This window comes from Embiotoca jacksoni, unplaced genomic scaffold (genome assembly GCF_022577435.1).
Source record: "Embiotoca jacksoni isolate LCO1_2020_lvr unplaced genomic scaffold, fEmbJac1.0.p SCAF_23, whole genome shotgun sequence".
Classification (NCBI taxonomy): Eukaryota; Metazoa; Chordata; class Actinopteri; family Embiotocidae; genus Embiotoca; species Embiotoca jacksoni.
This window is the reverse complement of record NW_027185374.1, coordinates 1,436,967-1,464,252: the sequence shown is the minus strand read 5'-3', so window position 1 is coordinate 1,464,252 and position 27,286 is coordinate 1,436,967. Positions and strand designations below refer to the sequence as shown.

General features: G+C 41.8%; 4 protein-coding genes across 4 annotated transcripts; 2 read left to right on the top strand and 2 right to left on the bottom strand.

Annotated features, from left to right (window-relative positions):
- Nucleotides 1-96: 96 nt before the first annotated feature.
- msgn1 (mesogenin 1) lies at nt 97-1,161 on the bottom strand. The gene has a single exon (XM_069158164.1). It carries the CDS (start codon nt 1,154-1,156, stop codon nt 731-733), a length of 426 nt encoding a protein of 141 aa, XP_069014265.1. The 5' UTR covers nt 1,157-1,161; the 3' UTR covers nt 97-730.
- A 1,737-nt stretch (nt 1,162-2,898) lies between these two features.
- LOC138203370 (flap endonuclease GEN homolog 1) lies at nt 2,899-9,946 on the bottom strand. The gene is made up of 13 exons (XM_069158161.1): nt 9,725-9,946; nt 9,419-9,605; nt 9,158-9,334; nt 8,231-8,341; nt 8,074-8,147; nt 7,862-7,947; nt 7,438-7,588; nt 6,940-6,976; nt 6,777-6,857; nt 6,568-6,698; nt 6,403-6,464; nt 5,311-5,460; nt 2,899-4,286 (listed from the first exon to the last, which is right to left on the bottom strand). The coding sequence occupies exons 1-13, from the start codon at nt 9,883-9,885 to the stop codon at nt 2,899-2,901; spliced, it is 2,796 nt and encodes a 931-aa protein (XP_069014262.1). The 5' UTR covers nt 9,886-9,946.
- Nucleotides 9,947-10,100: 154 nt separating this feature from the next.
- On the top strand, nt 10,101-12,706 carry ppil6 (peptidylprolyl isomerase (cyclophilin)-like 6). The gene is made up of 8 exons (XM_069158162.1): nt 10,101-10,423; nt 10,520-10,615; nt 11,150-11,338; nt 11,540-11,602; nt 11,814-11,961; nt 12,111-12,170; nt 12,296-12,431; nt 12,545-12,706. The coding sequence occupies exons 1-8, from the start codon at nt 10,307-10,309 to the stop codon at nt 12,654-12,656; spliced, it is 921 nt and encodes a 306-aa protein (XP_069014263.1). The 5' UTR covers nt 10,101-10,306; the 3' UTR covers nt 12,657-12,706.
- A 1,189-nt stretch (nt 12,707-13,895) lies between these two features.
- Nucleotides 13,896-25,480, top strand: cd164 (CD164 molecule, sialomucin). Its single transcript, XM_069158163.1, has 6 exons — nt 13,896-14,058; nt 14,717-14,788; nt 20,252-20,320; nt 20,550-20,663; nt 21,370-21,447; nt 21,555-25,480. Exons 1-6 carry the CDS (start codon nt 13,986-13,988, stop codon nt 21,719-21,721), a joined length of 573 nt encoding a protein of 190 aa, XP_069014264.1. The 5' UTR covers nt 13,896-13,985; the 3' UTR covers nt 21,722-25,480.
- Nucleotides 25,481-27,286: the final 1,806 nt, after the last annotated feature.

Sequence of the window (27,286 nt, the reverse complement as noted above, 5' to 3'; positions counted from 1 at the left end):
GCATTCTGATTGGAGGAATCGGCTGACGCGATGCAAATTGTAATCAGCCAGAAGACGCTTCATTAATGAACTGGGCCACAAGTTCAACACATAAACACAAATTTATTGTCCATGTTAAAAACATGTTTGTAGAGGTAACCTGGCTCTGATACACGGTGAATACAGTGGATTTGTTGAACAGTATGAACTTTTTTTTTTTTAAACAAGCCTGCGAAACTATACAGCTGAGGAAAATGTCTGAAGAACTGGTTAGACCATTCAGACAAGCTGGTCATTTAACGACATACATCTAACTATTTAATAGCTTTCAGGCACAATAAAACCTTAAAATATCACACACAGATTCTTAAATCCTAAAATATACAAGGAACAAGGGATTTAAGACGGCATCAACAAGTATGATGAGGTTTCTCCAAAATCTCTTTTAACATAAAGATAGAAATATTGGGAAGTAAAGTTGTAGTTTATTACCATTAAGATCCCAACTATATGTCCAAATACTGAAGTCATATTTCCAAGAGAGGCAGCATCATATACACAAATAATTGCCAAGTGCGCGCTAGACAATATTTACATCATGATTATGGCAAAAAGAGAAGGACAATTATTAAATGAAACCAACTGATTAGGTTATGAATTAGTTGTGTTAATCATCAGAGATGTACAACTCAGTTCACAAAATGTCCCTGAGAGTAAACCTGATGCGTAAAAGCTGTCCATTTTGTGTACATTACGCGCAGCCCAGGATGCCTGAAAGCTTGTTGATGTATTCGATGGTATATTTGAGCGTTTGAATCTTGGTCAGGGGCTGGCCTCTCTTGCTGTAGTCCGGCGGCAGGTAGTCGCGGAGCTGGTGCAGAGCCTCTGCGAGACTCCTCATCCGCATCTTCTCCCTCTCGCTGGCCTTCGTGCGCCTTTTGGTGGACATCTTCGACTTGCTTTGCCTTTGCGCTGCCGCTTTACGCCGCGCGAAGCCAAACGAGAAATCCTTCATCTCCTGATGCTCACTGGAGTAGCACATCTCCGGGGAAGAGCACATGGAGTCCATCGGGGACTCTGGTGAGGTGGATTGAGGTGACTCTTGATCTCCTCCAAAAGTCCTCCCGTGGCTCTTCCACTCGGACAGTATTTTAGCCGTTACAACCTCCAGATTCATGTTAACAATCTAGACGATCGTACAACAAGGATGACATTCACGGTGAATGACGGGCAGATTGTGGGACACTGATTTTGCCAAAGCGTTTTTATATAGAAGCAGATCTCCGGAGGTTTATGAGTTAACAGCTCAGCCGAAGGAAAAAAAAAAAAAAAAAAAAAAAAAAGTTCAAAGAAGACCTCAAGTGCCAAAATGCGACCCTCCAGAAGGACGTCGTTCGTTATCACTGGGGTGTGAATAAGGCTAAATAGACGGATAATGTGATGGAAAGAAAAATAATTCAACTTCCTTTTGTAGGGAATTACTCTTTAAAGTCTGCATGACGACAATTGTCAGTTTGATGTGATCTGTCTAATGAAGGAGCTGGAGGATGCTGTTTTACCTGAGATCTTCACACCTCTCTGGGAAGTCAGGTCAACGTGTGTCTTCAGACTGGAAGTTAAACAGCCAGAACAGAGACCGCTCACCAGAACCAATTTCCACGTATTAAATATACAGCCTTGCAGAGCCTTGTTGTCTTAAGGAAATAGAGTTTATCAGAGCATTGAAAGGTCAAGATCATCAGGATATTAGTCCTATCTGGAGATGATGACAATATTTACTGTTCTTGTACTGAATCTTAAAATGTTCCTTTAATTGCATACACACGTCACCTTAGTTATGCTGTTTTTTTCCCCACTAAGTTTGACATGCGAGTTTTCCATCAGGGGTCAATTTTCAAGAAAATGACTTAAGACTTTCAAGTTGCACTTGAAAGCAAGCTGCATTATCGTGACAAACTGTTGTTTTATGTATATCAGCTGTTATTCCAAGAAAAATAAGAATAAAGAGGCAGTGCTGCAGAACTGAGTTGTTATTTGGTCAGAGGATGCAGCTGTCACCAAGATCCTGCCAGACCTTTCATGTCTGAAAAGGTGTGACGCCTCACCCATGATCAAGGAGACCAACACTGGTGGGTTGTAAAACCAACGGCTCAGCATCCTCTTTCCCCGTCAGCTGCAGCGCCTTCTGCTCCGAGCTCTTAAGTGACATGTAGCTTGTCAGAGAGCAGTGGGACAAAACAAGCACATGTGGTGCCATCAGTGTCCGTTTAATAATTTAAACTGTGCTAATCCGCAACCTCTTGCTGGAGCTCTCAAAGGGCATCTCACTAATATTCCTCATCCTCTTCACACAAAAAAGGATGAGAAGGAAACACAAATATTGGACAGAAAAATGTGAAAAATGCAGCGTTATGTGGAGCTTTCAAATTGTATCTCAATAGTTATTGTTGCAAGACTTACCGATGATAATGTTCAGACCAATAAAAGCAGAAATCTTGAGAAGTTTAAACTGTTAAAACTTTGATGTTTGTTTTAAAAAAATGACTTTAATGATTAGGAATAAATTGTTGTCACTTTGCTGTAAAAAGCTCAGCAGAACTGGAATTAAGACTTACACCGTTTTTCCAAAGTCCAGAATTAACATTCACAATTAAAGGAGCAGCGTGTAGGATTTCATGGCATCTACCATTGAGATTAGAGGTTACAACCAACTATTTACTCCTCCCCTGCCTTTTTCCTCTAAGCATGCAGGAAAATCTACGTATATTCTTCGTTTCAGGTGATTTCAGGTGATTTTACACAAATGAAAGCATAATTATATAAATATTATATCCCATTTCTGCCAATGAATTCCCCTAAATCCTACGACTGGACCTTGAAGAAAACACGTTCTCGCCCTTCATGCTGTAAATGTGCTGATCACTTCCCAAACTTCAGTCTCAGTCTCTCTGCCAGCGGCAGGGGACTCTCGCTGCAGATCACTGAATCGTCACTATCCGACACAGTGACGGGTGACGCTGGATTCTGAAGCAACACATCATCCTCCACCTTAGCTGGTGGCACATCCTGACATTTGTTTTTAGTTGATACAGATGTGCCCTCTCCAACATCTGCGCTGAGGCTCTGAGATTTTGGTCCTAATAACTGCTGAGGAGCATTTGCGTTTGTTTTGGTTGTTCTCGAGACAAAAGACGGTTTCAGGGGGAAGTCTGAAATAAAGCTGCCCTGAATCTTGTTTATGGGCTTATTTTTTGTCCGTCTTTGAGGTCCAGACTGCCGGCTGTCTACGTCACTGTCCTCACTGGATGAGCACACGCTCATACACACACTCTTCTTGGTGGTCTGCGGCACGCTCATGTCCTTGTTGACGCTTTGAACGGGGTCAGAGTGGCACCTCTGTGGTGGAACAGCCCCGGATGAAATAGCCTTCCTGACAAATTTATATTTCTGAGGAGGCTTTTTGGAGCAATTCGATTTTTCCTGCTCGTTACTGTGAGCTTCAGCTGCAGGCATTAGCTGCTCTTTTGAACTCTGAATTTCCATTTTTGACTTGTTTGTTGCACACTGGCTGTTATCCGTGAGTGGTTCATTTTTGTAAACAGCAGAGTGCTTCCTTGACAAATTACTGTCAACGCTACTTTTACTGGAAATCTGTCCACTGGGTTTTGAGTTAGAGTCGTGGTCAAGAGAGGAGAACTCATAGTTTAGCTGTTTTGACTTCACATCATTGCATCGCTCCTTCTGATTGATAGTTTTGGACGTGTTCCTCATGAGCAACCTGTCTCTTAGAGGACACTCTGTGTAACACAGCTCTGGAGCAGATCTGGAGTCTGCTTGTTTGCCTGAGGTTTTCTGCTCCGTGTTTTTACCTCCGCTTTCTTTGACGTCACCGCCTGCGGTCGTTTGTATCTTGGGCTCTGTGGTGTGGTGTGCAGCTGCTCGCGGAGTTGGGGAGGATGTGAAGGACAAAGCTTCCCAGTCAATATCACTCAGGTGTAGAGCGTCAATAACAGCGGAGACAGAAGGCGAAGCAGCAGCCACTGATTCAGCAGGAGACGGAGGAGTACCGGGGTGATCGTGCAGACCGCCGCCGCCTTCTTTTTCCTTTCGATGCTGCTTGTGGCTCACTGGAGTGTCCAAAATCAGCACTTCTGGTTTATCAGACTTTGAAATGGGAGGCGGCAGCGTTTGAGGTTGAGTGGGCCCATCAGCTGAGGAGGAACTCTGAAGGGTCATCTGAGCCAAGAGTTGAGACGCACCATCAGAGGACTCAGATGGCTTCTCCTTTCTACTTCTTGGTTTCTTTTCTGTAAATAAAATTGAGACCAACTGTCAGAAGAGAAAACTGGAAAGCTTTTTCAATTTCAGTTGCTCCGGTTCCCTGCACACCTCTTTTTCAACCTGACTGAAATCATTCCAATTGAACATATTGTGAAGATTAGAAGTGATTTAAACAGTCTGGAGTTTACATGCGCCGACGCTTCAAATTGAAACAGCTGTGTGAAGTCCCAAATTGATTACATCACATACATCACACGTTTGATCATATCCATGAAGAGTGAAATAAGTCGCCCATAATGTTCAGTTCTTTTAGAGTTTGTATCAAAAACAAACTCTCAGCTGTGGTTTTAGTTCAGCCTGGAAGCTGACATTTTTTGGAAGTGGAGGAAGAAAGTACGTCCCCACACATTTACATCAAGACAGAAGGCATGTAGAGTAGGACCGGAACCAGAAAGAAATCACTTTCATCTTTTCCATGGTGCAATTTTTCTTTTAATCTGTTTAAAATGGTTTAAACTACCCCTCTACATCAGTTTGGGCCTGTTCATTCTGGCTGAGGTTGTTACCCGGATCATTTTTATTCTGTTTGGGCTTTTAAACTTGTATTAATATTAGACTCCATGTAAACATGGCTGGTGACTAGTTTTCCTAAATATTATTAAGTGAATCTCGACAGCATTGATAACCAATGGGAGCAACGCTCAAACTGCATGAAGTGACAGCAAGGCTTGCGAGGCAGACACCTCTGCGCTGCATCAAAGCCTTTGGCGTGAACTAGTCAAGCTGCCAAACTCTACATTTTCAGGTGTCAGAGCTGCTGTAATAGGCAGCCTTGGAAAAACAAGTCAAAGCTCCAGGTGCCTTTGATCAAGACAGCTTCGGCAGCACAGTGTTGGGAGTCTTAGAGCCCGTGTAACCAGTGGAGGAGCTTTTGTTGTGGAAGATTTAGCTGCATTTATCGTCACATATAGTTACGTTTACGAAATACTCGATGTACTGTATATGAACTGATACACATTTAAAAGTGGATGTAATAAATGACTGTCTTACTTTTGGTCTTGTTCTCTTCGGCCAGAGCTTTGCCCCTCAGGTAGCTCTCGACCACCTCCGGGTAGGACACACAGAACAGAGCCTCTTCCTCCACTGTCCTCACCTCATGTTGAGTCTCTGCAGGCCGATCCTCAGGAAACACGTAATGTTCTGTGGAGAAAAACGTCACGGTCAGGTCCAGCTCCGTCTCAATCAATCTCCCATTGAATTTATACAGAGAAAAAGAGTCCATTCATTCCTCTAATTTCATTTTTCCATCAGAAACATCCATCAAAACTTTCTACAGCCCAAGATGACGTCATCAGATGTGCGTGTTGTTTTTTTTTTTAATCAAGAGCAACAATCCAAAACCCTGCAAATATTGAATTAACTATAATGTTTAACAGGAGAAGTCAGCAAAGTCTCACATTTGAAGACCTTTAACCATCCAATGAATGAAAGATTCAGTAATTTGTGGTATTTAATAAACTTGTATCCATGACGTAATAATTTAGTTGTATACAAATATTTCTGAGTTAGTTGATCGAGACTCGGCACGTCAGCAGGGCTTGTTAGTGAAGTGGACTTTGATATGAAAGATTTCCCAGTTCAGGGAGGAAGCCAGTTTAGCACCTAGTGGCTGTTGTGACTGATCCGTCACCTCTGAACCCCTCACAGCCCGTCACTAACAGACAACCCGGTGACGGGCACCCTACACCCCAACCTCCATCTAACGCAGCGGTTATGTCACTCAGCTCAGGATTGGATTCTTGAATTGGGGTGCGCCATATCACATCGTTCACGATAGTGACGGTATCATAAGTATAAGAACAATCATTTATATTATCATAAAGGAAATATTCAGACTTGCTGAAATGATAATGTCATACAGTTAACATGAGCTACACACACAAACACAATAATAATGTTAGTGCAGTAATACCCTGAAATATTCTGTTATTGTTTTTAAGTCTTTATCACCCACGTTGATTCTTAAATATTGCCGTTTGTCTTGATCTTATAATGTAAGACTAAGAAGACAATATGAAAACAGGAGACTTAACGATCCGATGGATGTGATTTATATGCTTTATTCACAAGAGTTAAACTGACCTGGAGTGCTCCAGACAACTTCGAAGCAAGCGACGGCGTTCCTCACCCTCGGTTTCAATATTCTTTCATAGGAAAAAAACAAAACAAATGTTTGTTATGCATTTACTAAAACAACAATATAATACAAGTTATACTTTTTATGCTCTTTGAAAACTATAGGAGTACCGGAGGGGCTTCATTTGGGAGGACATGTCTCTTCCATTTTTTCTGTTCATCAACGCAGTGTACGTCATCAAGACTAAAACCTTTTCGCTGGTGTAGTGCTTCGGCCACTCCATCTTGTCATGGGCATATTTCTAGAGGAACAAAACGGAAATATTCACACTGAACAGAAAACCACACCTAACTGAACAAATGATGTATAAACCCATTACCTGCATCAACAGCATATTCGGCGGTCTCCTCTTGAAATGTGACACAGGTTTATCCTTGGAAACCAGAAACTCTGTGATGATCTGCAAGATGCAGTTTAAGTATTAAACACAACTTTGAATATTACACCAGTTTTTCTGAAAAAGCAGATCATAATAACTGTACCTCTGTAAAAGGGAACTGCTGAGTTATGAGAGTTTTTCTGAAAAATAAAAAAGAAAGAACACTTTGATCTCTCAATTCATCACTTAAATAGTGGAAAATGTCCATCACGAGTTTCTAGAGCCCATGTTGACATCTTGAACCCAAAGAAATGAAGTTGTCTGTCGTAGAAGAACATTTGATTTGCTGGAACCAATTATTTTTTTATCATTTGCCTTTAAGATTACCAATCTATTTGCAAAATGTTGTCAGTGATTTTCTTACAATCAATTAATCAACTAACTTCAGTACTTTTGAAGCATCACTTCCTCAAACAGACTCGGGTTGATAAATGATAACGATGCCACAATGTGACTGTTTCTCTGCCTTTCCAATGTTGACTTTACATTCTCGCTTTGCTTGCACTTCTCATCCCATTTCACTTTTGCTTTTTGTCTTTTTCATTTTCTGCATTCATTTCATAAAACGTAGCTTCTATTAATTCAAAAGAGAGTTGCATACCTCCTGATGTTTGCCTCAAAAGATGAGGCCTGGCTGGTTTGCTCGTAGCGGTGCCAGTCACAGGGACATTGGTAATCAAAGTCCTGAGGTTGACAGAATCGTTGACTGTCGCAGAGCACACAGCCGCCACGTTCATGGGCCTTCGCTGAGCCTGAAAACCAAAGACCATGAATGAAAATATCACTGAAAAGTCAGTTATAAATGAAAGTGAAACTGTTTTAAATTCTAATGCACACTACTTAGGTGTCAGAGCCTTGTTCAAACAAAACAACAAAAATCTCTCACATATGTGTATGTTTTAACATGATAGGTTAAATGGCTTTTAAATCGGCCATTTGTGAGGCTTGTCGCCCCCCTATTTGCTTTTCACCTCTTAGCAGGATCAGGTACAGGGGTCGAGAGTTCAAACCAGACCACCACTCACCAGGATGACGGCATACGTTGCAGTGAGGAACCTTCTTTACAACTCTGTCAGACACACCTATGTTCTCCTCCTTCCACTGGATGAACCTGTTGCGATTCGAGAAAGGTTTTAAGTGGCAAACACAACCCCAATGCGGCCGACGACATTTTTTTTTTCTTTTTAAACTGTCGACAAACGGTAAGAAAACAACCGGCAGTGTTTGTGTTTTCTACCTCTGCAGAAGTGTTTGTCCTTTCAGTGTCTGTATAAGCCTCAGGGCCTGCTCTCTGCCAACACCTGGTATCCCCTTATGGAAACGTGAAAATGCAGTGTGAACATAAGTCGTTTATATCAGTGACTTTGATGTTGTGAATTTCAGGTCGTCCTTACCTTTGGAAGATAATCACAGCCAAGGAGAATAGCCAGACCAACGAGATTCTCTCTGGACAAGTGTAACTGTGTTTTCACTCGGGAGGCCTGGTAACAGTCCACCTGAGGGTCCTGCAGGATTAAGACAGAAGCAAAAATGCAGCTAAATTGGGTACATTCAGATGAAATAGTCTGTTATTAACGGGTCAGGGATTTAAATTAAATTATTTTATTCTATTATTTATATTATTATCTTATTGCTTCTGTATGCTGCTGTAGCGAAAAAAATTTCCCCTCGGGGATTAATAAAGTAAATACCTACCATACCTACCTAAATGGCAGCTTCAGGGCTGTAGTTTTATTGACAACATAGACTAATCTGGGAAACTGTTCTATTAAATGGTCTATAAGGTGTAACTCTACAGAGCTGCATTAGTGGAGGAAGAAAAGCAGTTATCTACTTCTATTTGTTGCAATCAGTGAGAGATATAAATTTCATCTGATGATTTCTTAAATAGTAATTTCATCACTAAATAATAATCGGCAAAGTATTTTGTGTTCAAACAGACTAATACATCAAAACTGAAGAGCCACTGAAAAAAAAAAATCCATATTCTGTATTTATTTTTTTAAATCTACTTTTTCAAGCCTCTCTTTCATATTTCTTGAGTTCATTAATGATTTGAAAATGAAGCGTAAAGAAGTTCGCAAAGAAAAAGGAAAACCTTAAGCACAAGAGACACAAACACAAAAGTAAAAGTTTAAAAACTTAAATCTGGTCTATTTTCCTTTTAATTACAGTCATGAATTCAGTGCAAAACCCCAGATGAGGAACTGAAGAAGCCTTTTTTTTTTTTTTTTTAAATAAACATTTCGGTGTTTACAATCAAGTCCACTGATTTGGGTTTAAACTCTCCAGATTGTGAGGGTGAACTTCCATCAACATACTTTACTGTTCATGTTGAAGTTCCTGTAGACGGTCCTGGCCCCGTACAAGAAAGCGTCTCCGTCGTTGGTCATGCAGCCGTCCACCAGGCCCTGCGAGTCCAGGTAAGCGCACATGGCCTCAGCCTCCCCGGCAGCTGTCACCCATGGCAACCCCAGGTAGTCCAGCATCTCTGAACACTGCAGGGAGGAGAGACACGTGGATGGACAGAAAAAAACAACAACAACATCACACAGCCTCAGGACCAGCACGAACCAACCCACCTCTCGAAGGACAGCATTAAAGCGCCCTCTGCTGGTGTTTGTTGTCATCTTTTTTGCAGGAGCCTTTTTGAATCCTCCACATCTCTTGCTCATGGTTTCTGCTTTCAGTTTGGGAGCTTCTCCTTCCACGACAAACACCAGCTTCACCCCCATCAGCGTGAGGGACGAAACCCGGAAAAATAAATTCCTGGACACACAAAGAAAGAAAAAAAAGGGCTATTAAAAAAATGTTTGTTTTTTTTTTGTTGTTTTTTTTGCTTCACTGATAACGAGGGATAAATAAACAGATAAATACGTGTGCGTTACCTCAGGTGGGGCTTCGTCACTCGGCCCACCATCGCCTGGACGTGCCGGGCCTCGCACACCCACAAACTCAGGTCGACCGCCAGCGTCTTTCCGCTCAAACTGCACAGCGGCACCGGCTCACGAACCGGCTCCACGATAGACCACAGATCTCGAACCCCCATAGTTCACATCTGAGAAGGAGTCCGGCTGAAGATGGACGCGGACATGCGCCGATAACTTGACTCCCCAAAAAATAAAACACCACAAAACCAGGAGGACGAGCGGAGGGTTTTCAAACCGTTGGGTCGCGTCCCAATTCGTTGACCGGCTCCGCACGACGCTGCCTCGTTGGACTAAAATCTCTCCGCGTTGGACGCGAATTAAATTTGGACAATTAAACTGCGTGTAGTTTTCGTCGTTGGGCTTCCTCTCTGGCGATTTAAACACTTTACACCCGCAGATAAACAAGATTTTAAATAAACAAGGTGACACGAAAGGAAACTCTCTTTACGAAGTGGGCCGAAGGCCGCTCGTTGCGTCTTACGTCACATTTAAGCGCCTTCAAATCCTCGTTGCTATGGCTACAAGACTCTTGTTTACCAGATGTCTGTTCACTTCTTCAAAACTTTTGTACTGTCAGTCATGGGCTCAAACATGCACCTGGAAATTGTCGGCTTGATTAAAGACTCTAATTTCCATGTTGCCAAAAGTATTGCCGAGGTAATCTGTTTGTTTCTGTTAGTTGCACGCAACGCGATTGGTTTACTTTGACCTTAACTACACCTTGTTTGTGTCTGCTGATAAATTCATTTGCAGGGACTAAAGCAGATGTTTCCCGAGGCCTTTCTGGATCCAGAAGTTCTGCCACTTCTTGAATTCGACTGGCACACATATCTGTACAACAAGAAAATGGTAGGTCGTCAATTACAGACAGCAAAACTGTGGCGACTGCTGCACGAAGTTTTATATTAGGAGCAGAAGAATAGTTCAGATACTTCAACAAAGGTGAAGTGTAATCCCCGAAAAACCTTCCTCAACACCCAGAAGGGGATTTAGTCAGTTACAGTGGTTGCTGTGGTGGTTGACGCTCGTCACAGATACGGTGAGAAAAGCTGAAGGTGTCGTCCTCTAACAAGCTCGACAAAATTAATTGAGACGTGTCTCTGATTCTCTGATTCTCTGATTCCAGCTTCTTAAAGTTGAATTTCTTTCTGGTTCCTTTGGTCTTTTATATTGTGTAACCAATCTATAAAATTGCATTGGTTTATAAAGAATATAGATTTTGATTTGTGTACTCTTACCCGTGAACTAAAGCTATCAAGTAAACATAGTGGAATAATAATTATAAATAACGCGGGTGGATGAGCAGCGGGTTTGCGATGCTCTCCGTCTGCTCCGCGAAGTCCTGCTGCAGCTCCGCCCGTTGTCCCAAATCTGTGATTCCAGGAGCTGCGTGGTGACGTGTGGTGTTACTCCAGCGGCCTGATGTGCTTTCTTAACGGCCGTCTGCTCGGTGATGAGAAGGATCTCGCCGGCTGGGCCCGGGATCAGTGGACTTTCGTTCTTTCCGAGTCGCAAAATTTCGATCCGGCTCTCGCTGAGGACTGCTACAACAGACACCTCCAGAAAACTGGGGCAAGTCAACGCCGCAGACACACAAGTAACACATAGAGGATGAATTCATTATTTGTAAAGCTTTGTAAAGCACCAGGCTTTTTAATATAATATAATATAATAGACTCTTTCAAAATTGATCATTTATTTAACTTGTTCTACTTTGCAACATTAGAATATATATTTAAAAAAAAAATACACACTTCTGCCCTTTCATTGCAGCATCAGTTTGTCTTCATGGACATCGCGATAGCAGGAGAAGCAGTGGGGAGGATATTGTTTGAGGTGAGGCAACACTAAACACAAAGCACAGGGTCCTACATGTATTTTCAGGTTGTCTGTCTGGTCCGCTGGCGTCACCTCAACCCTGCAACTTTTCAAACCATCCTCCGTAACCAGAGGTGACCCGACACCGGATGTTGCTCAAACTGCCGATATAAGAAAACAGACTGCGGAGCAACATGTGATGAGAGCGCATTGCGTTTCCTCTTCTCAGCTGTTCTCCGACGTGTATCCAAAGACATCAAGGAACTTCGAGGCTCTGTGTACGGGAGAGCGAGGAGAGTCCGAGAGTGGCCTCCTGCTCTGCTACGAGGGCTCTCTCTTTCATCGGATCGTGCCCAACGGCTGGGTGCAAGGTGGAGGTACTGTATGTTCATTTAAATTCAAACACCTATTCACATTTTTTGTTCTCAGAGAACATAGATCAAATATCTTGAAATCAGTTTTTATAGTCTCACTGAGTGCCATTATAACTATAAACTATATAATTATAAAAGTACCTCTTTTGCAGACATTTCTCCAGGGAGTGAGGGTAATGGAGGCGAGTCAATCTATGGACCGACTTTTGAAGGTATAGCGATAGAAACAGAATCTCTGGACATCCTCAGTATTATGATCAGAACAGGTTGCACTGGGTTGTATGTTAGAAGATTTTACTTGTGCTTCCTCTACATTGTGTGTTCGTCCCCCTTTCAGATGAGAGTTTCGCCGTTTCCCACTCGAAGCGGGGCACTCTGGGAATGGCCAATAAAGGTCCCCACAGCAACGGATCCCAGTTCTACATTACCCTGGAGCCAACGCCCTGGATGGACAGGACCTATGTTGCCTTTGGGTTTGTATTACTACCCTGACTTGAAAGATACATATTTAATTTCTGCATATCCTCTTCCGCACAGTTTTGATGAAGCCTAAAGTCTTTTTTTTTTCTTTTCTCTCTCTCTCAAGTCAAATGGTTGAGGGTGTCGACATCCTGAGGAGATTGGAAGAGGCCCCAACTTACATGGAAAGACCCAAGTATGAATGTAAAGTTACAGCCTGCGGAGTGTTCAAAGTATAGCTCCTCATTACTCCCTTTTTATACGTTTTTGATGCAGTAAAATAAACACGAGATATACCTGTAGGTTGACTTGGTGTTCACACACACACACGATCTTTTCATGGGATTACAGGTTTATGTTCGCATGTGTGGGAAACATGCTTATCCCCCGTCATGTCAATAAAGTACATTTAAAACAGAGAAGCTGAGAACGAGATAAAGGCAAGCTGTTGACACACTTCATGAGTAAATAGTTTTAATTTTCCAAAATATGAACATAACCAGACTAATATATTTTGCTGTAGTCAAAGTAAAACTGGGCCTAAGGAGGGGTTCTGCCTTGTGGAGGCTATTTTATTAGATTCGTATCATTAATATTCATTTCTGAAGTCATGGGGAGGCCTTATCGTTTGGACACTGTGCAACTGTAATACTGTACTTTCCATTCCACTACATTTATTTGACGGCTTCAGTTACTTTAAAGATGACACAAGGGATAATATTACACTATTTTAAAATACAATACCAAAGGTTTCCAACCTTTTTGGCTTCCGACGTCTTCCATAAAGTTGTGCGTCATCAGGATCACGTTTAAAATTTCTCCGTTGATTTATATATCTGAGATTTTTTTTTTCCAGTAAAAGTACTCACATGGGTTTATTTCAAAAATTGTTCAAATGATCCAACATCTCACCGAAAATCGAAGTTCATGTTGAAGATGAGAGAAAAAAAAAAAAAAAACCCAAAAAACAAGACTTTCCAGATCTTTCCTCGAATCCTTTGATGACCCCTCAGATTTATCTGCTGTCCCTGTTCATGAAACTGGATATTAAGCAGCTCCACCTGCAGCAGCAGCTCCACCTGCAGCAGCTCCACCTGTAGTCATGCTGACTAACGCCTCAGTATTAATAATCTAATGATAAAAGTCACCTACAGCTGATGATATTGTTTTAAAGGAGTGTTTTACTTTGACTAAAAGTGAACTACTTCTCCCTCCGATGGTCACAGGTGTGCTTTTATCAGGTAATCTCGAGCGGCGCGTCAAGCCAATCAGAAGTGACACCTCGCGCCGCTCGGTGCGCGTCATTGATAAGGCCCCCCCCTCCTCCTCCTCCTCCCCCCCCCCCCTCTCTATTTCCTGCCTTTGACGTGTTTGCAGTAAGAAGCACCACATGACCTGTCGAGTAGGAAGTGTCGAGCTAGCGAGCAGCAGCAGCAGCAGCAGCCGCCAGAAACACCAGAAACACAAGACGGAGCCGCGGAACATCTCCGGAGTCTCGTTTCTCGACGTGTCCCGAGCAGATCCGTCTCCCCAGTGCGAGCAGGCTGAGCAGTGAGTAGGCCGCAGTCATGGACTCGAAGCTGGTGTTCTTCGCCGCGACTCTGGCTCTGCTCGGCGCGGCGGCAGCTGCTCCGGACTCAGGTAAGTTTTTGCGTCCTCTCGTCGCCGAGCTGTCCGCTGTCCGCTGAGCCTTCCTGAAGCTCGACCTCCCCGGTGAACGGGCTTTTACCTGTGTGTGTGTGTGTGTGTGTGTGTGTGTGTGTGTGTGCGCGCACACGCGTGTCCAGTCGCGCTCACAGCAGGCCCATCATCACCTGCGACGTTTCTTCATTTGATAGTTGTTACGTACTCTCTCTCCTTTTCTTTTTCTTTTCTTTTTTTTTCTGCTCTACGGAAAATATGATCTTCCTGTTTGGCAACTTGTCCGCGTTATTTCCACGCTGAGCCAAGTGGGACTCGTCGGAACCAGAACCAGAACCAGAACCAGATCACACTTCAGCCCGCTAAAAGGCTGCGTGACCTGGAATTACTCCTTTTTTTTTTTTAATATATATATATATGGTGTAACGTTGGTGCTCTTGTGACTTGAGAGGCTGAAACGGGACCGTTGTACCCCAGATGGTCTGGTATCCAGCTGGACAGGTATCCGGGCGCGGAGGAGTTTATTACGCAACAGCCTTCCGCCTCTGTCGTGCCACATTTTTAGGATATATTTTGTGATTCCCTGCTTTGTTTGTGTTACCTTTTTTTTGTTTGTTTGTTTACAATCCACCTCAACTCATTGTGATTTCTTTTCCAGATGGATGTACCTCTCTGTCATGTGCTGCCTGCGATGCCACGACTGAGTGCCAGTGGGTTAACTGCACAACATGTGAGTATCTGTCCTAGCTGTGCTTGCAGGTTGTGGAGCAACTGGCACAGGTTGGTCTTTGTGTGGCCTGGATTGATCGCTGAGCTGATCCAACGTGTGATTCCTGAGTATGGAGGGAATGTGTGGTGGTGAATGCAAGATTAGGTCATCCCAACTTCCCTGAAGTGGTGTCATGGTCTTGAGGCCATGCTGGCCAACACTGTGCATCTTGTCCAGGCTGGTTTGGGAGTAAATTAAAGGCACAGGCCAAAGCTGTGCTCTTATTTCTTACCACTGTAAGTTCATTGCAGTTGGTTAATGAGGTTGTTTTCTCTTTTGGCCATTTAAAGGTGAAGCGCAGTCAGCTTTTGGTCCCCTATTGTAAAGCGTCTTTGCATGTTAAGAGGTGATGAGTCATTGTAGCGTCGAGTCTCCCCGTAGTCTGGTTTTAATCGTCTTTTTTTTTCTTTTCTACAACTGATTATTGTAAAGTTAGACTTTATTGAACCAGTAGTGGTGAAAAAAGCCACAGCAAAACCGTACATCGACTTCATTTGGGTTGTTTCTTCGCTATGTTTTTTTGTTGTTGTCAAAATCCATTTTGAATCGGATCAAAAAAGGTCAGAAAACCTGCTTTGTTTGCATTATAAATTGCTTATAAGTTGCTTCAGGTTGTAAGAGCTAAATAACCAGATAATTTAACTAAACCGGTCTGAACTGCATTATAACTAACAGCAACTTGGCATATTGGCATCACTGCACAGTTGGCTACCTTTTTAGAAGTTATCGCTATATAGCCACTGTTGGCATTAACTGCTGTTTGCTATCCGGTCTTGGAAATAGGTCGAGAGTTCAACATCAAACTTCATTCATTTTTTTTTTCCGCCAATAGCAACACAAACCTCAACTGTTGTTTTTCTTCTGTTTTGCTATCGTTGTGTTTCCGTTCACTTTTACCACGTGGTTAAGTTGACCTCTTCTTCATGTTGGGCTGAAGGCAGACTGAACTCTGCGGTGACTCAGTATCACTCCTTGAGGCGCATGATGGTATTACCTGACAGGACAGACCGAGCTGGTTAGCACACTGACTTCAGTAATTGACATAACTTCAAAATGCTGTTTTTATTACATGCTGTTGATAAGTTTAGTTAGTTTTTGAATGTTTTAAACTTACAAATCTGGTACAATTTGTACATCTCTGTACTACTTTTCTGTAATTTCATCGTTTTAATACAAATATGTCTAAACCTGAACACTAAAGATGCGAAATCTCAGACCTCTGTGCTACAGAGGGGCAGTGAGCAATGTGGAGGTCTGCTGGTTGTGATTTAGAAATGTGCATTATTAAGTTAAAAGGACTTGCAAAACTGCACGACTGATTGTTTTGTGAGCCAACCAACGGCTCTATTCACTGCAGGGTTCGGGGGAGGAGAGGAGCTGCTTGTTTTCATGCTGTTATCAGTGTCAGGAAATAAGGTTACAGTTCTTAATCGTTAAAGCGGAAATCAGTTGGCATGATCTTAGAGCTTAAAGTTGCAGCTTTTTTCTTCTTTTTCTCCTTTTTTTTTAAACCAGAGTTCAGTCAACAGACATGACTAAAATTGTGTAATTAAACTTGTGTGTTTGTTGGCTTGAAAGCACACTTGTGGCTGAACGTTCAGTGTAAACAAAAGTCCCCATGAGTGAAGGGCCTCTGGCTAACATTGTCCATATCACCATAGAGGGCCGTAGCCTGGACAGGTCTCTGGTGATTGAAGATGATGACCAGGAGAGGAAGCGAGGGGATGTGTAACAGGAAGCCTGCATTATCCTCATGCAGAGAAACTGAAGGAAGGAGAAGATAGGGGCACAAGTGAGAGGAAAGAGTGCAGATAGGTTGTTCTCAATTTATGATTCGGGTGCAGTTTACGACAAGAGAATACAAAGATCTAGACTTAAATTTCAGTTCCCTTTATGCTCAAATAATGGAAGATACTAATTATGTAATCTCAACTGTGTCACAGGTTGCAAATCCAAATTTGGTAAACTAAGCTCCTGTGACGGTTAAATTTAGGACGAGAAGAGGCACAGGTGTGCTAACCCTCCAGGGAGTTGACCTGTTTGACAGCTTCACCAATGAGAAGTGCTGATTCTCCCCAGGGGAGACTATTTTGAGATTTGGTGATCCTCCTGCTTTGTTTCTCAATGCTTCGTGGCCCTTAAATGTTACATTACTTAAATGCTTCATTGAGTGCTTGAAAAGCAAAGGCATGATGGCAATTGTGTACCTGTTTTCAGAGTCATGTCTGACTGGATAGGTTGGTTCGTTGTATTTCCAGAGAGAGAAACCTGTCTGGGTTTACGATTACATTGTATGCACAAAAAAACCATCTAATCTAACCAATCTAAAACAAATATATCAACAATGAGTCACCCACTAAGTTTGTGGTCATTTTGATTAATTTGAATCTATAAAATGTGTTTTAACTTGCAAAAGATTGGATTAGCAGCTATTTCCCCCTCATTTATACAAGGATTGCTGGAGAATGTGTCTCTTTTACTTTGACTCTCCTTTCACAAGAACAAACAAGTCACACGAGCCTGCTACATGGCATAAAGGCAGGCGTTACACTGCTGAAGAATACTGACTGTTTACCACACACACACACACACACACACACACCAAATAAGTTGACAGCAAAAGCTTTCACAAACTCGAGAAAGAATCGCTTTTTGGAAATGAACTGGCCAAAAAACAAAGTTCAGCTCTGGCCAGTGGAGGTGGCTTTTCTTTTTTTTTTCTTCTCCTCTTTCTGAAACCCTGCGTAACCATGCTGCTGTGAAGACCAGTGAACGCCTACCACATTGTCATTACCAGATTTATATTTGGTTTAGGGATTTTGTGTAAACAAGCCTCTGGCGTCAGAAGCACATTTCCCAGCTGCCGAGTGTTTTAACGCTCAAAAACATTACACGTGTACATGCGAGCTCTGTTTCGCCATCAAATACAGGCTGTAGTCGGAGCTGAAACTTGAGTGCTTTTAACTCTGTGGCTGCTTTCTGTGGTGAGTTCGAGGCCCGTGAGTCATTCACAGACGCTCCTTGCTTAAGAAAGCTGTGGATGTACTGCATGGTGACGATAATGTCACCATCCTGGAAAAGGGTCAGAGTGAGTCTTGCAGTTCACAGCTGCCTGCGAGATAACAACCCTCTGACCTGTTTGAGGGTGGGAAAAAAAAACAAAAAAAACAACCCTACCACATAGTTCAACATGCTTAGTCGGGTCACACAAACGGTGTGAAAAATATGGCAGCCAGTCATGAAATCCGTTAGAAATGCCGAGTCATTAGATCACCACATTTATATTTTGACTTGAGGCCATTTCTTTTTTCTTTCCTGATCAATTATAATGAAACCGTGAACATGTTTAATGCAGCAGGATGGACAATGAGAAAAATGCTGAAAACAAAAGGTTGTGACACCAACGGAGACCTAACAACGAGCTACCAAATACCTCAATAATCACATCAGTGAACCAACGGCGAAGTGACACGGTCTCAATAGAAACTTAGCATCTTTCAAGCTTGTAATTATATCAGATCAGACGTTGGGTCGTGGTTTGTGTGCAAAGATGCATAACCTGATACAAGGACCAGAAAAATGTAACTGAAGCTTAATGAGTAATTATTTGACGTTATTTGAAGACCGTCAAAAGATGCATTCAACAATTACTGCAGACCTACTTGGTTTTAACATTGATTTATCTGTTATTTATTGTCAGACGTCTGGTGGAAGTCATTTGGTGTGGTCTCTCTGGATTATTGTACAACAAACAGGAAAAGTGTTTTACCGCACAAGATGCACCAGAGGAAGTAGAATAGTTCCCTTTATGATGTTCCTGTATACAAGCTAATAATTCACAAGTATGTTTAAAGATTTTCTCAGAAAACTGAGGTCAAAGGTCTTTTAATGTGTTTCCCACTTCTGTATTAAGAGATGTTTAGTTTCAGGACTTGTAAAATATTATTCCAGGGATCTGAGACACGTGAAGTCAAAGTGCGGCCTTGCTGGATTGTTGTGCCGCGGCAGTATTTTTATATTGTAAAAATATTGAATAAGTTCAAAGTTTGGAGAACTCCAAGCATTTTTTTGGGGGCTGCCAAGAAGTCACGAAGTAAAGTTCTCGTTGTTGTTGCATCAGCAATGGGGATATAAACAAGGTTGTTTTGTTTTCCCCCGTTGCCGCATAATCTCCTTTCTGTTTGTCTTTTTTTTTTTTTTTTTTTTTTTTTACATGTCTGAACGTAGAGAAAATGGTTATTGTATTGTGACTTTTTGAAATGTTTTCCTTTTTTTTTTTTTTTTTTTTTAATCAAACGGTCAAATACGGAGTTATTTTTAATATAGTGTATTAAATTCTAACATTTGAGAAGCAAGAACTAGTCATTTATGGCAGAAAAACTATCAGCACTAATATGCAATATGGTTTTACAATTCTGTTTAATTTGACCACAAATTTAGAATCCCTAGTTTACCCTAAAACATACAAAAAACAAAACTGTTTAGGTTTCTTAATATTAGAAAACCTGAGACGTGTACAAAATTGATCAAGTCATTACCGAGAAGTATTTCTTGTGTGGATGTCTGTTAAAGCGTTTCATAAACGGTTGGCGGTTTGGGCTGAACAGCAGCAGTAAACTGGGCGTGAAGAGTCTGTAGTCACAAGGTGCCGACAGCCGTGACTCATTCTCGTCACTGACACAGACGAAGTTGTTCCATAGAAGCCACTGATTGATTAAGTTTACGGACTTTCCTCTTGCTGTAGTTGATCGTAACGTCTGTAAATCAGTAAAATTGTCGTACATAATTTAGTAAATGACTAAAATGAAATCGTTACTCGTCATCAAAGTATTCGGGACAGATGAGACTTCATGACGGGGCAAAGTCCCCTGCTGTGATGGTTAATAAGTAATCAGACGACACAATAAAATAGAATCCACCTTGATCAAGCAATGACTCAAACTGAATACACCAAAACAAACAAATGTATTACTCATGAATACATGATGGGATGTAAGAAGGTAAATTGACGTATTTCTTTTATTTAACAGCATTATTTTATGTTTGTATTTCACTTCATTATCTCTTTTTTGATACTTTATACTTTTGTTCCACTATTTTTCAATGTTTTTCATGTTGCTTAACTATTCGTGTGCACATATTTTCAGGTGTAGCTGTGTTCTATACAAACATATTACGATTCAGAACGGGTCGGTTTTGAATCGATATTGCTGAAGTTGGCTTGTTTTGGATGCTCATTGATGATGCTGCTTATGGCGATATGATATGACTTCAATGAGATAACGAACTAATGTTTAGGATTGAACTTGGAAAACAAACAAAGTGCTTTTGTTCTTGCTGACACTATTTGAACTGCTTGACTGCACTTCATTAAATGTCTGATTTATGCTTCACATGACTTGACAGTTCTTTCGTATCTTTCAGCTCCTGCTAGCTGTCGCAATGTGACTCTTGTTGGAGAAAATGAAACCTGCAGCAACGCCAGCTGCTCGGGTATGTTTAACTTCAGTTGTTTAAAATATCTGTGTGCAAATAACCTTTTTATATGACTCCTTCTCTAATCTGTCTTGTGTCCAAAAGACCTGGCTACATGTTGAGTGTGATTTTAACCTGCTGAAGAGAAATGATGATCTGTTTTATTTCTGGAACCTAACCTTGTTGTGTGGTGGGTCTCTCTTGCTTTCCCCTTTATGCTCTGTCCTGTTGTTGGTTCCCTGTTCAGCTTTTAAAAGCTCTTCCGTCACGCCTACAAATGTCTCCGCTTCTACGACTTCTCCCACTACCCCTGCTGTCACCACTGTCACCACCGTCACCACCTCTAACGGCAGCACCACAGGTAACCGATCCCTGAAAACCGCAGCTGCTCCCTGCTGATGTCCGGTCTGAAATGGGCTCAATCGATTTGACATCCCCTGAAAGTTATAATACTTACAAGTTTTGCTTGAATCTGACACAATTTTAGTATTTTATGCTCCGTGTTTTTCAGCAAAAGCCAGTCAGTGTGTTTATATTCTGTAATGAACTCTCTGTGGAGGAGCTTTTCCTCTTAGTAGCAGAGTCCTGCACCAGCTACAGATTGTCTTTTACCTGCAGTAGAAATTCACAGGAGATGATGCGGCATCATTACAGCCTTGATGTTACTGTTCACTCTCTTTACATTGTAGCAGAGATGTATGAAGATACTGCGAATAAAAAGCTCTGCGTTTACCCAGTGATAACTTTAGTAAAACTAGCAACACTACAATGGAAAAATACTCAATTAACAATTATAACTCCTATATTCAAACTATATACTATATTCCTGGACTATTAGGTCATTAACTTGTGAGCAGTATTTTTAATGTTATGGTCAAGCTACTTTCAACACGTGATACTATTTACGTGCACCTCTGACAAAGTGTAGCCGTAGTCTCAAACAAGTAACAACAGGTGAAACCAAATCAACCAGGAATACAATCTTAAGGATTTCAACTTCAAACAACTCTCATAACTTTAGCAGTGTAACGGCTAATGGATGTGTTCTTCCTGTGACCCCACTACAGGCAATTCAACATTTAATTCCACCGTTTCACCGACTAGCAGTGCCAACATCACCTCTGCAGCTCCGTCATCTTCTACAGGTAAGTCTCACATTATGATGGGAGATTTTTTTTTTTTTTTTTTTTTTTTTTTTATAACATCTGTCCTCCTAATGTAACCGATCTCCATTTTCTTTTGCACTCCCAAGTTGGACCCAGCTCGCCACAGCCCACATCAGTCCCCCCGCACAAGAACTCGACGTTTGATGCCGCAAGCTTCATCGGTGGAATCGTGCTGGTCCTGGGCCTGCAGGCCGTGATCTTCTTCCTCTACAAATTCTGCAAGTCCAAAGACCGCAATTACCACACCCTTTGAAGTGGTTGCGCTTTAGGATCCAAATCATTTGACCAGAGAGCCCCCCCCCCCTCCCCCACTCAGCACGCACTCATCAGGACCGACTCAAACAGTGTTTTCAAGCAGGTTTTGATCTTTGTGCCACTTGTGGTTTTTGTCCTGCGTTAGTGCTGCCGTTGTAATCTGTATTAAGGCGCCCACGCATGCCTGTACGTATGATCATTCACGTCACACCAACTTGTACAACTAAACAGAGCTCTGGTGACGAGGCATTAAGGCCTTGAGCATATGGATTACATCATCTAGTAGCTACTCCCCCCCTCCATCTTGCCGTTAGTCATTCTGCAAAGACTGTTTTACAGCAAACTGAGGGGGCATGTGTTATTTACAGCTCCTCTCCTAATGCCTGCCGCAATTAAATAACGAGAGTTGGAGTTAGTCATGTACAGAGAGAAGCTGTCCTGCTGATGCTTTGGTGTGGTAACGCTGAAAAGTGGCAGCATTTACAGCATTTATTTAAATAAAAAAAAAATCTTGATTTGGAAACACTGTTTGAGTTCATGCTTAAACATGACAGTTGTGATGATTCAGTTTTGCTTTTAGCCTATTAAACTGTGGGTTCCCTCCCCCACAGCTGTGTCATGTATACATGCTGACAGATGATGTAAAATAGGTGAGGTTACTTACAAGTGAATGAAAGCAACACTCAATCATCTGATGTCAGACTAAAACAAAAGTCTTATTTTGATGGCCGTCTCCCTACACCATTTAGGAGTGCGGTACGTTTTCTGCTGTTGAATTCTTCTGGGGAAGTTTTTCACCCAATACAAGATGTTAAAAAATTTCAAAACAGCTGCCAGTCGTGCAGCTCAATGCAATAAATCATGCATAGAATTCATTTCATAGCCATTAATCTCCCAGCTGTTATTCCTGTTCTTTACTGACATTAGATCTTACTCACTCGGGTTGCTAATGCAGAGTTGGCCAAAAGAGGTCAAAATGAATGATTGTAGAATATTTCAGAAATATGAATAATTGTTTAAATGATATATAAAATAGAGAATGGGGAGATTTAAAAAAAAAAAAAGAAGAAAAGAAATGGTATGCACCTTTCTTGATGTGGACAGTGAGAGCAGTGAAGTGCCTTTAATGTCCAGTATTACTTCGAGAGAAAAGGATGAGGGTGAGTCTTTGGTTCTTGCTTGAGGCCCGGGTGTTGTCATTAGTTTACATTTGTGAGACAGGAACGGTATCGCGGCGCTGATATTGGTGAGAACCGGAGTATCCCAGCTGGACTGAAGAGCCTTTTATTGTTGAAGAATACAGTAGATAGATATCACTCGAGGGCCTTGATCAGTTGAGACTTTTTTTTGCAGTCGGTACAGCAGAGGACTATATTCAGTGCATGAACCCCACGGTTCTCTCACTGGTGACTTTTGTAGTGTGAATAATTTGAAGGTACCCTCGATTTCGTAGCATCTAAAACGGCCCTCAAATTTCCACCCGTTTTCCTGTTCATGTTTCTGATCCGATTCGTGGATTAGTTTGAATTTCATAAACGATGCGGTTATAGATGCAACAAACCGGGGAGTACCTTTTTTTTTTTTAAATTTGTTTTTTTTGAAGAATGATGGGCTTGATTTAAAAACGAGTATCGGAGGGAGTGTGTGCTGTTTTTTTTTTTTTTTTTTTCAAATGAGCATTGCACCTCTCATGTCTGACTTTGCCATGTGAATGAAGTGCAGAATTGCAACAACTAGGTGGCTGTGCTAAAGCTCATGTTAATTGCTCTAATTAGCTAGCTGCTAACTGTGATGTTTTTTGTTGTGTTGTTTTTTTGTGTGTCCCTACGCTGCAGTTGATCCCTCCTGTACATAGTCATGTCCCGTTTTTGTTCGTCCGCTAGGTTTCAACTCAAGGAAAGGCTAAAATGAAGTAGTATTCTATCGGAACATTTTGCTCGTAGCGGCTTGTCGGTGTCAGGAATGTTTTGTTTCAATGCTTTCTTTTTCATTATTGCATGCTGGACGCTTGGTGTTGTGATTTTTTTTTTTTTCCCCCTCATTGCATCTGCGCTTATGGAGTCAGAAACTTAAAAACCACTTGATATTTTGTGATTAGCCCATATGCTGGTTGAAAGGATGCTTTGAAACTGTGCATTAAGCCAAAGTCCTCAGTTTTGGCATGGAAATTGAGCATTGCACTGACAAGCTTTGTTTTCTAACTTTGCCTTTGTAAATGTTTTCATGGTTCCGCCAAAAAAAAAAGAGAAAAGAATCAGCTTGTATAAATACTCGGTCTTGAATATTACTAGATAATGGATGAATAATCACTTGTTTTGTATGACCACAAATGGTAAGAAATTCATGAGTGAATGTTGTTGTTTTTCTTTCTTTGCTTGGATAATTTGGGATTTCGTGTTTTCTGCTGCTCACCATTAACACGCCTTTTAAACCTACAGTCACCTGGTGGCTGTAGGCTTCAGCCCAAAGACCTGTGTGTGGCAGGGTGGGCTACACCTGCCTTATCTGCACCCATTCGCTCACTCGCTGCATGTCCCGCTGCCCAAATTAAGAGACGCTAGAGTTTTAATTCTCGGCTGTTGAGTGGTCCTGCTCTGCAACCGCTGCGTCCAGAGCGCTCCGTGTTCAACATGCTCGCTGCATTCCTTAAGAACACGGCATCGCATGTTGACATCGGGGTGTGTCCAAACACATCCGGTATCCGTGGATACCCGATGTCCATCGTGTTGCATCCCTGCAGCTTCTCCTACAAGTTACCAACTCAGCCCCTGCACCTCTTAAAGAAAAGTGCCTTATTCAGTTAATATCCACATGTAGTTGTATTGTAAAACGATATACCACATGTATTAAATATCAATAGGACTCAGCACTTTCAGGCCCTTGTGAAGTGGTTTTCTGTGTCGTATTCTGCTTAAATGTCTGTTTTGTCACACTCAGCCTTAACTTGATCGAACCCACAGAGCATTTGCGATAGTGACGGGTTGTCCAGGCAATTACGAGGCTACTTTAGTTTCAGATGTTTGTTTGTTAGATGTACTTAAGGATGGCACTTCAGTAGCATTTAAGTGTCCAGTACATTTTGACTAATCACATGGAAGAGGATGAGTTTAAATGCTGCTGAAGTGAATCAAATCTGAAGCCTGGTTGCAGCCTGGACACTTCCCACCAACTCATTGTAATGAAACAACTCATCAGTAGTGTTGAAACCACAGCCACAGACCTCTAACGCTCTTTATTGCAACATTTCCTCCATACTGCAAACGGCCCCACGATGACCTGAACACCACCTTTTGTTGTAGTTTGCAGTTGTTGCATTGGATGATGTGTTTTCTGTTCAGTGGGAATTCCAATTTGCTCGCTCACGGAGGGTTCTCCTATCAGTACTCAGCCTTGCAGTGTTTAATACAAAAGAGTGATGAATAATAGCCTTTATTGCAAAGTGCACAGTCTTTTACCTGTTCTTCTGGAGGCCATCAGTCTGTAGGTACGAGTTCTTGGCTTTTCTCTCACCCCACTTTGACGCACACACACACACACACACACACACACACACACACACACACACACAACCATATGTAGACACTTGCAGGTGCCACAATGCCTCCTGAAATGTTTTGTGCCCTTTCTGCCCCCCCCCCCCTCTCCTCACCCCTCTCCCCCCCACTCCCCTCAAACTTTAAAAGATTTTCGCCTCGTTTTCTAGTGTTGCATTTAGTTTCCTGATGTTAAACCAATAAAGTTTGAATATTGTTAAACATATCGGTGTATTTACCTTTCATTCGACGGCACTGTCAACTTCCTTGGAGCTTGTGATTTACATGAGTGGGACACGATGATGCACAGGCAGGTCTCCTGGGGCTTTATCACCATGGTTACAGTTGAAAGGCCATTTGCTCAGACAACAAAGGGTGGTGTATCAAGTTCTCGCCGCTGTGTGTGTGGGGGTGTGTAATATGAATACAAGGTCAACAAACTTACTGAAGATGTGAAAAAAAAAAGAAGAAGTGCAATTAAACCGTAGTTTCTAAATGTGCAACTATGCTTTGATTGCACCACTTTTCTTTTCATGTCTTCAGCAAGAGTTTGCTGACCTTATATTCATTACACACACACACACACACACACATACATATATGCGCGCACACACACACACCGTGAGAACTTGATGCACCACCCTTTGTTGTCTGAGCAAATGACCTTTCAACTGCTTCCATTTATATGGGATTTATATATCCCAAATTCAAACCTTAAACTGAAATTGGTGATTATGAATATGTATGTTTTGAAACCTTTGGACAGAATCAATCCACTTGTTTCTAGATTTAGACTTTAGTGAAGTGAATACACCTATTTTCTAAAGTGTCATGGTAATCTTAAAACGTATCTTATTTGTTTGATATTTTTTGATCAAATTGGTCTGCGTCTTACAAAGTTTCTCATCGAGTCCGCTTCACTTTCTCTTTTTTCTGACTTTGTAGCCTGATATGCTTGAAATCATTGAAAGAAAGTAAAGTTTCAACAACAATTCATATCGACATTCACTCTTCTGTGCGGGAATCACCTCGCCTCATCTTTCCTCTCTATTTTTGTTTCCTGTAGTGTAGTTGTCCCAACCTGGGGGCCCGGCCCTGCCATGGCCTCCCAAGATACATTTGCTGGGTCACTAAATGATTACAGGGATAACAGGGAGATTTTTTTTTTTTTTCAGGTACACAATTATGTATATTTTGTAGGAGAAATACTTTTTCTTTTCATGTATTCAGACTTCTTAAAGCCCTACTGCTCAGCTCTTGTCTATTCTGAGGCCACTACGCACATTTTATGAGGTCACTAACAACTTTTACTCCAATTATTGCTTCAGCTGTTAATATAGTAGACTAGCATCACCTACAAATACCTGTGAAATCATTTATAGTCTCACCATTTTCCCTCAGGTCTACAGAAATGATCCTGTATGTAATGAAGTTCAAAGAGGAGACTAACACTGGCTCTGGCTATAGGATATGTTGTTGAATTGGATCGGGTACAAGGTCTATTGCAGCCATGTGCAAATAGCATTAAAACTGACATCAATAACCCAAAAGGTAAATGAGAATCAAAATTGAAGAAACCACCCCTTTATTTCTCTCTGACTGTTGTCCTAAGAGGACACACGGTCACTTTCCAAGGTCACAGCAGGATTCTGCTGATGTAGCAAAAAGCGATAGCTCCAAAGGAAATGTTAGTGAGTATGTGTATGCGTGTTCGCCCACACTCAAAGAATCACTGTCCCGTTCACTACATTCTTGACTGAGGTGTGTGCACACAATATCTCTATTTATGCTGAGCAGAGTGTTATTCTTCCAGTGACCCAGAGTCCCCAGCTGGCAGAGTTTCCCAGAACCAACGAGAGGTTTCGGAGAATGTTTTTTTGGACCTCACCACAATTTGTCTCTTGTGTTTCCATTAAAAGCAATCAGCAACCCTGTACTTACTCTGCACCGGCACTGGCAGCCGAGCTCGTGCCGCTCTGTCAAGAACATCTCGTAATGGCCTTTCACTAGGAAGTGGAAAATCCTTTTGT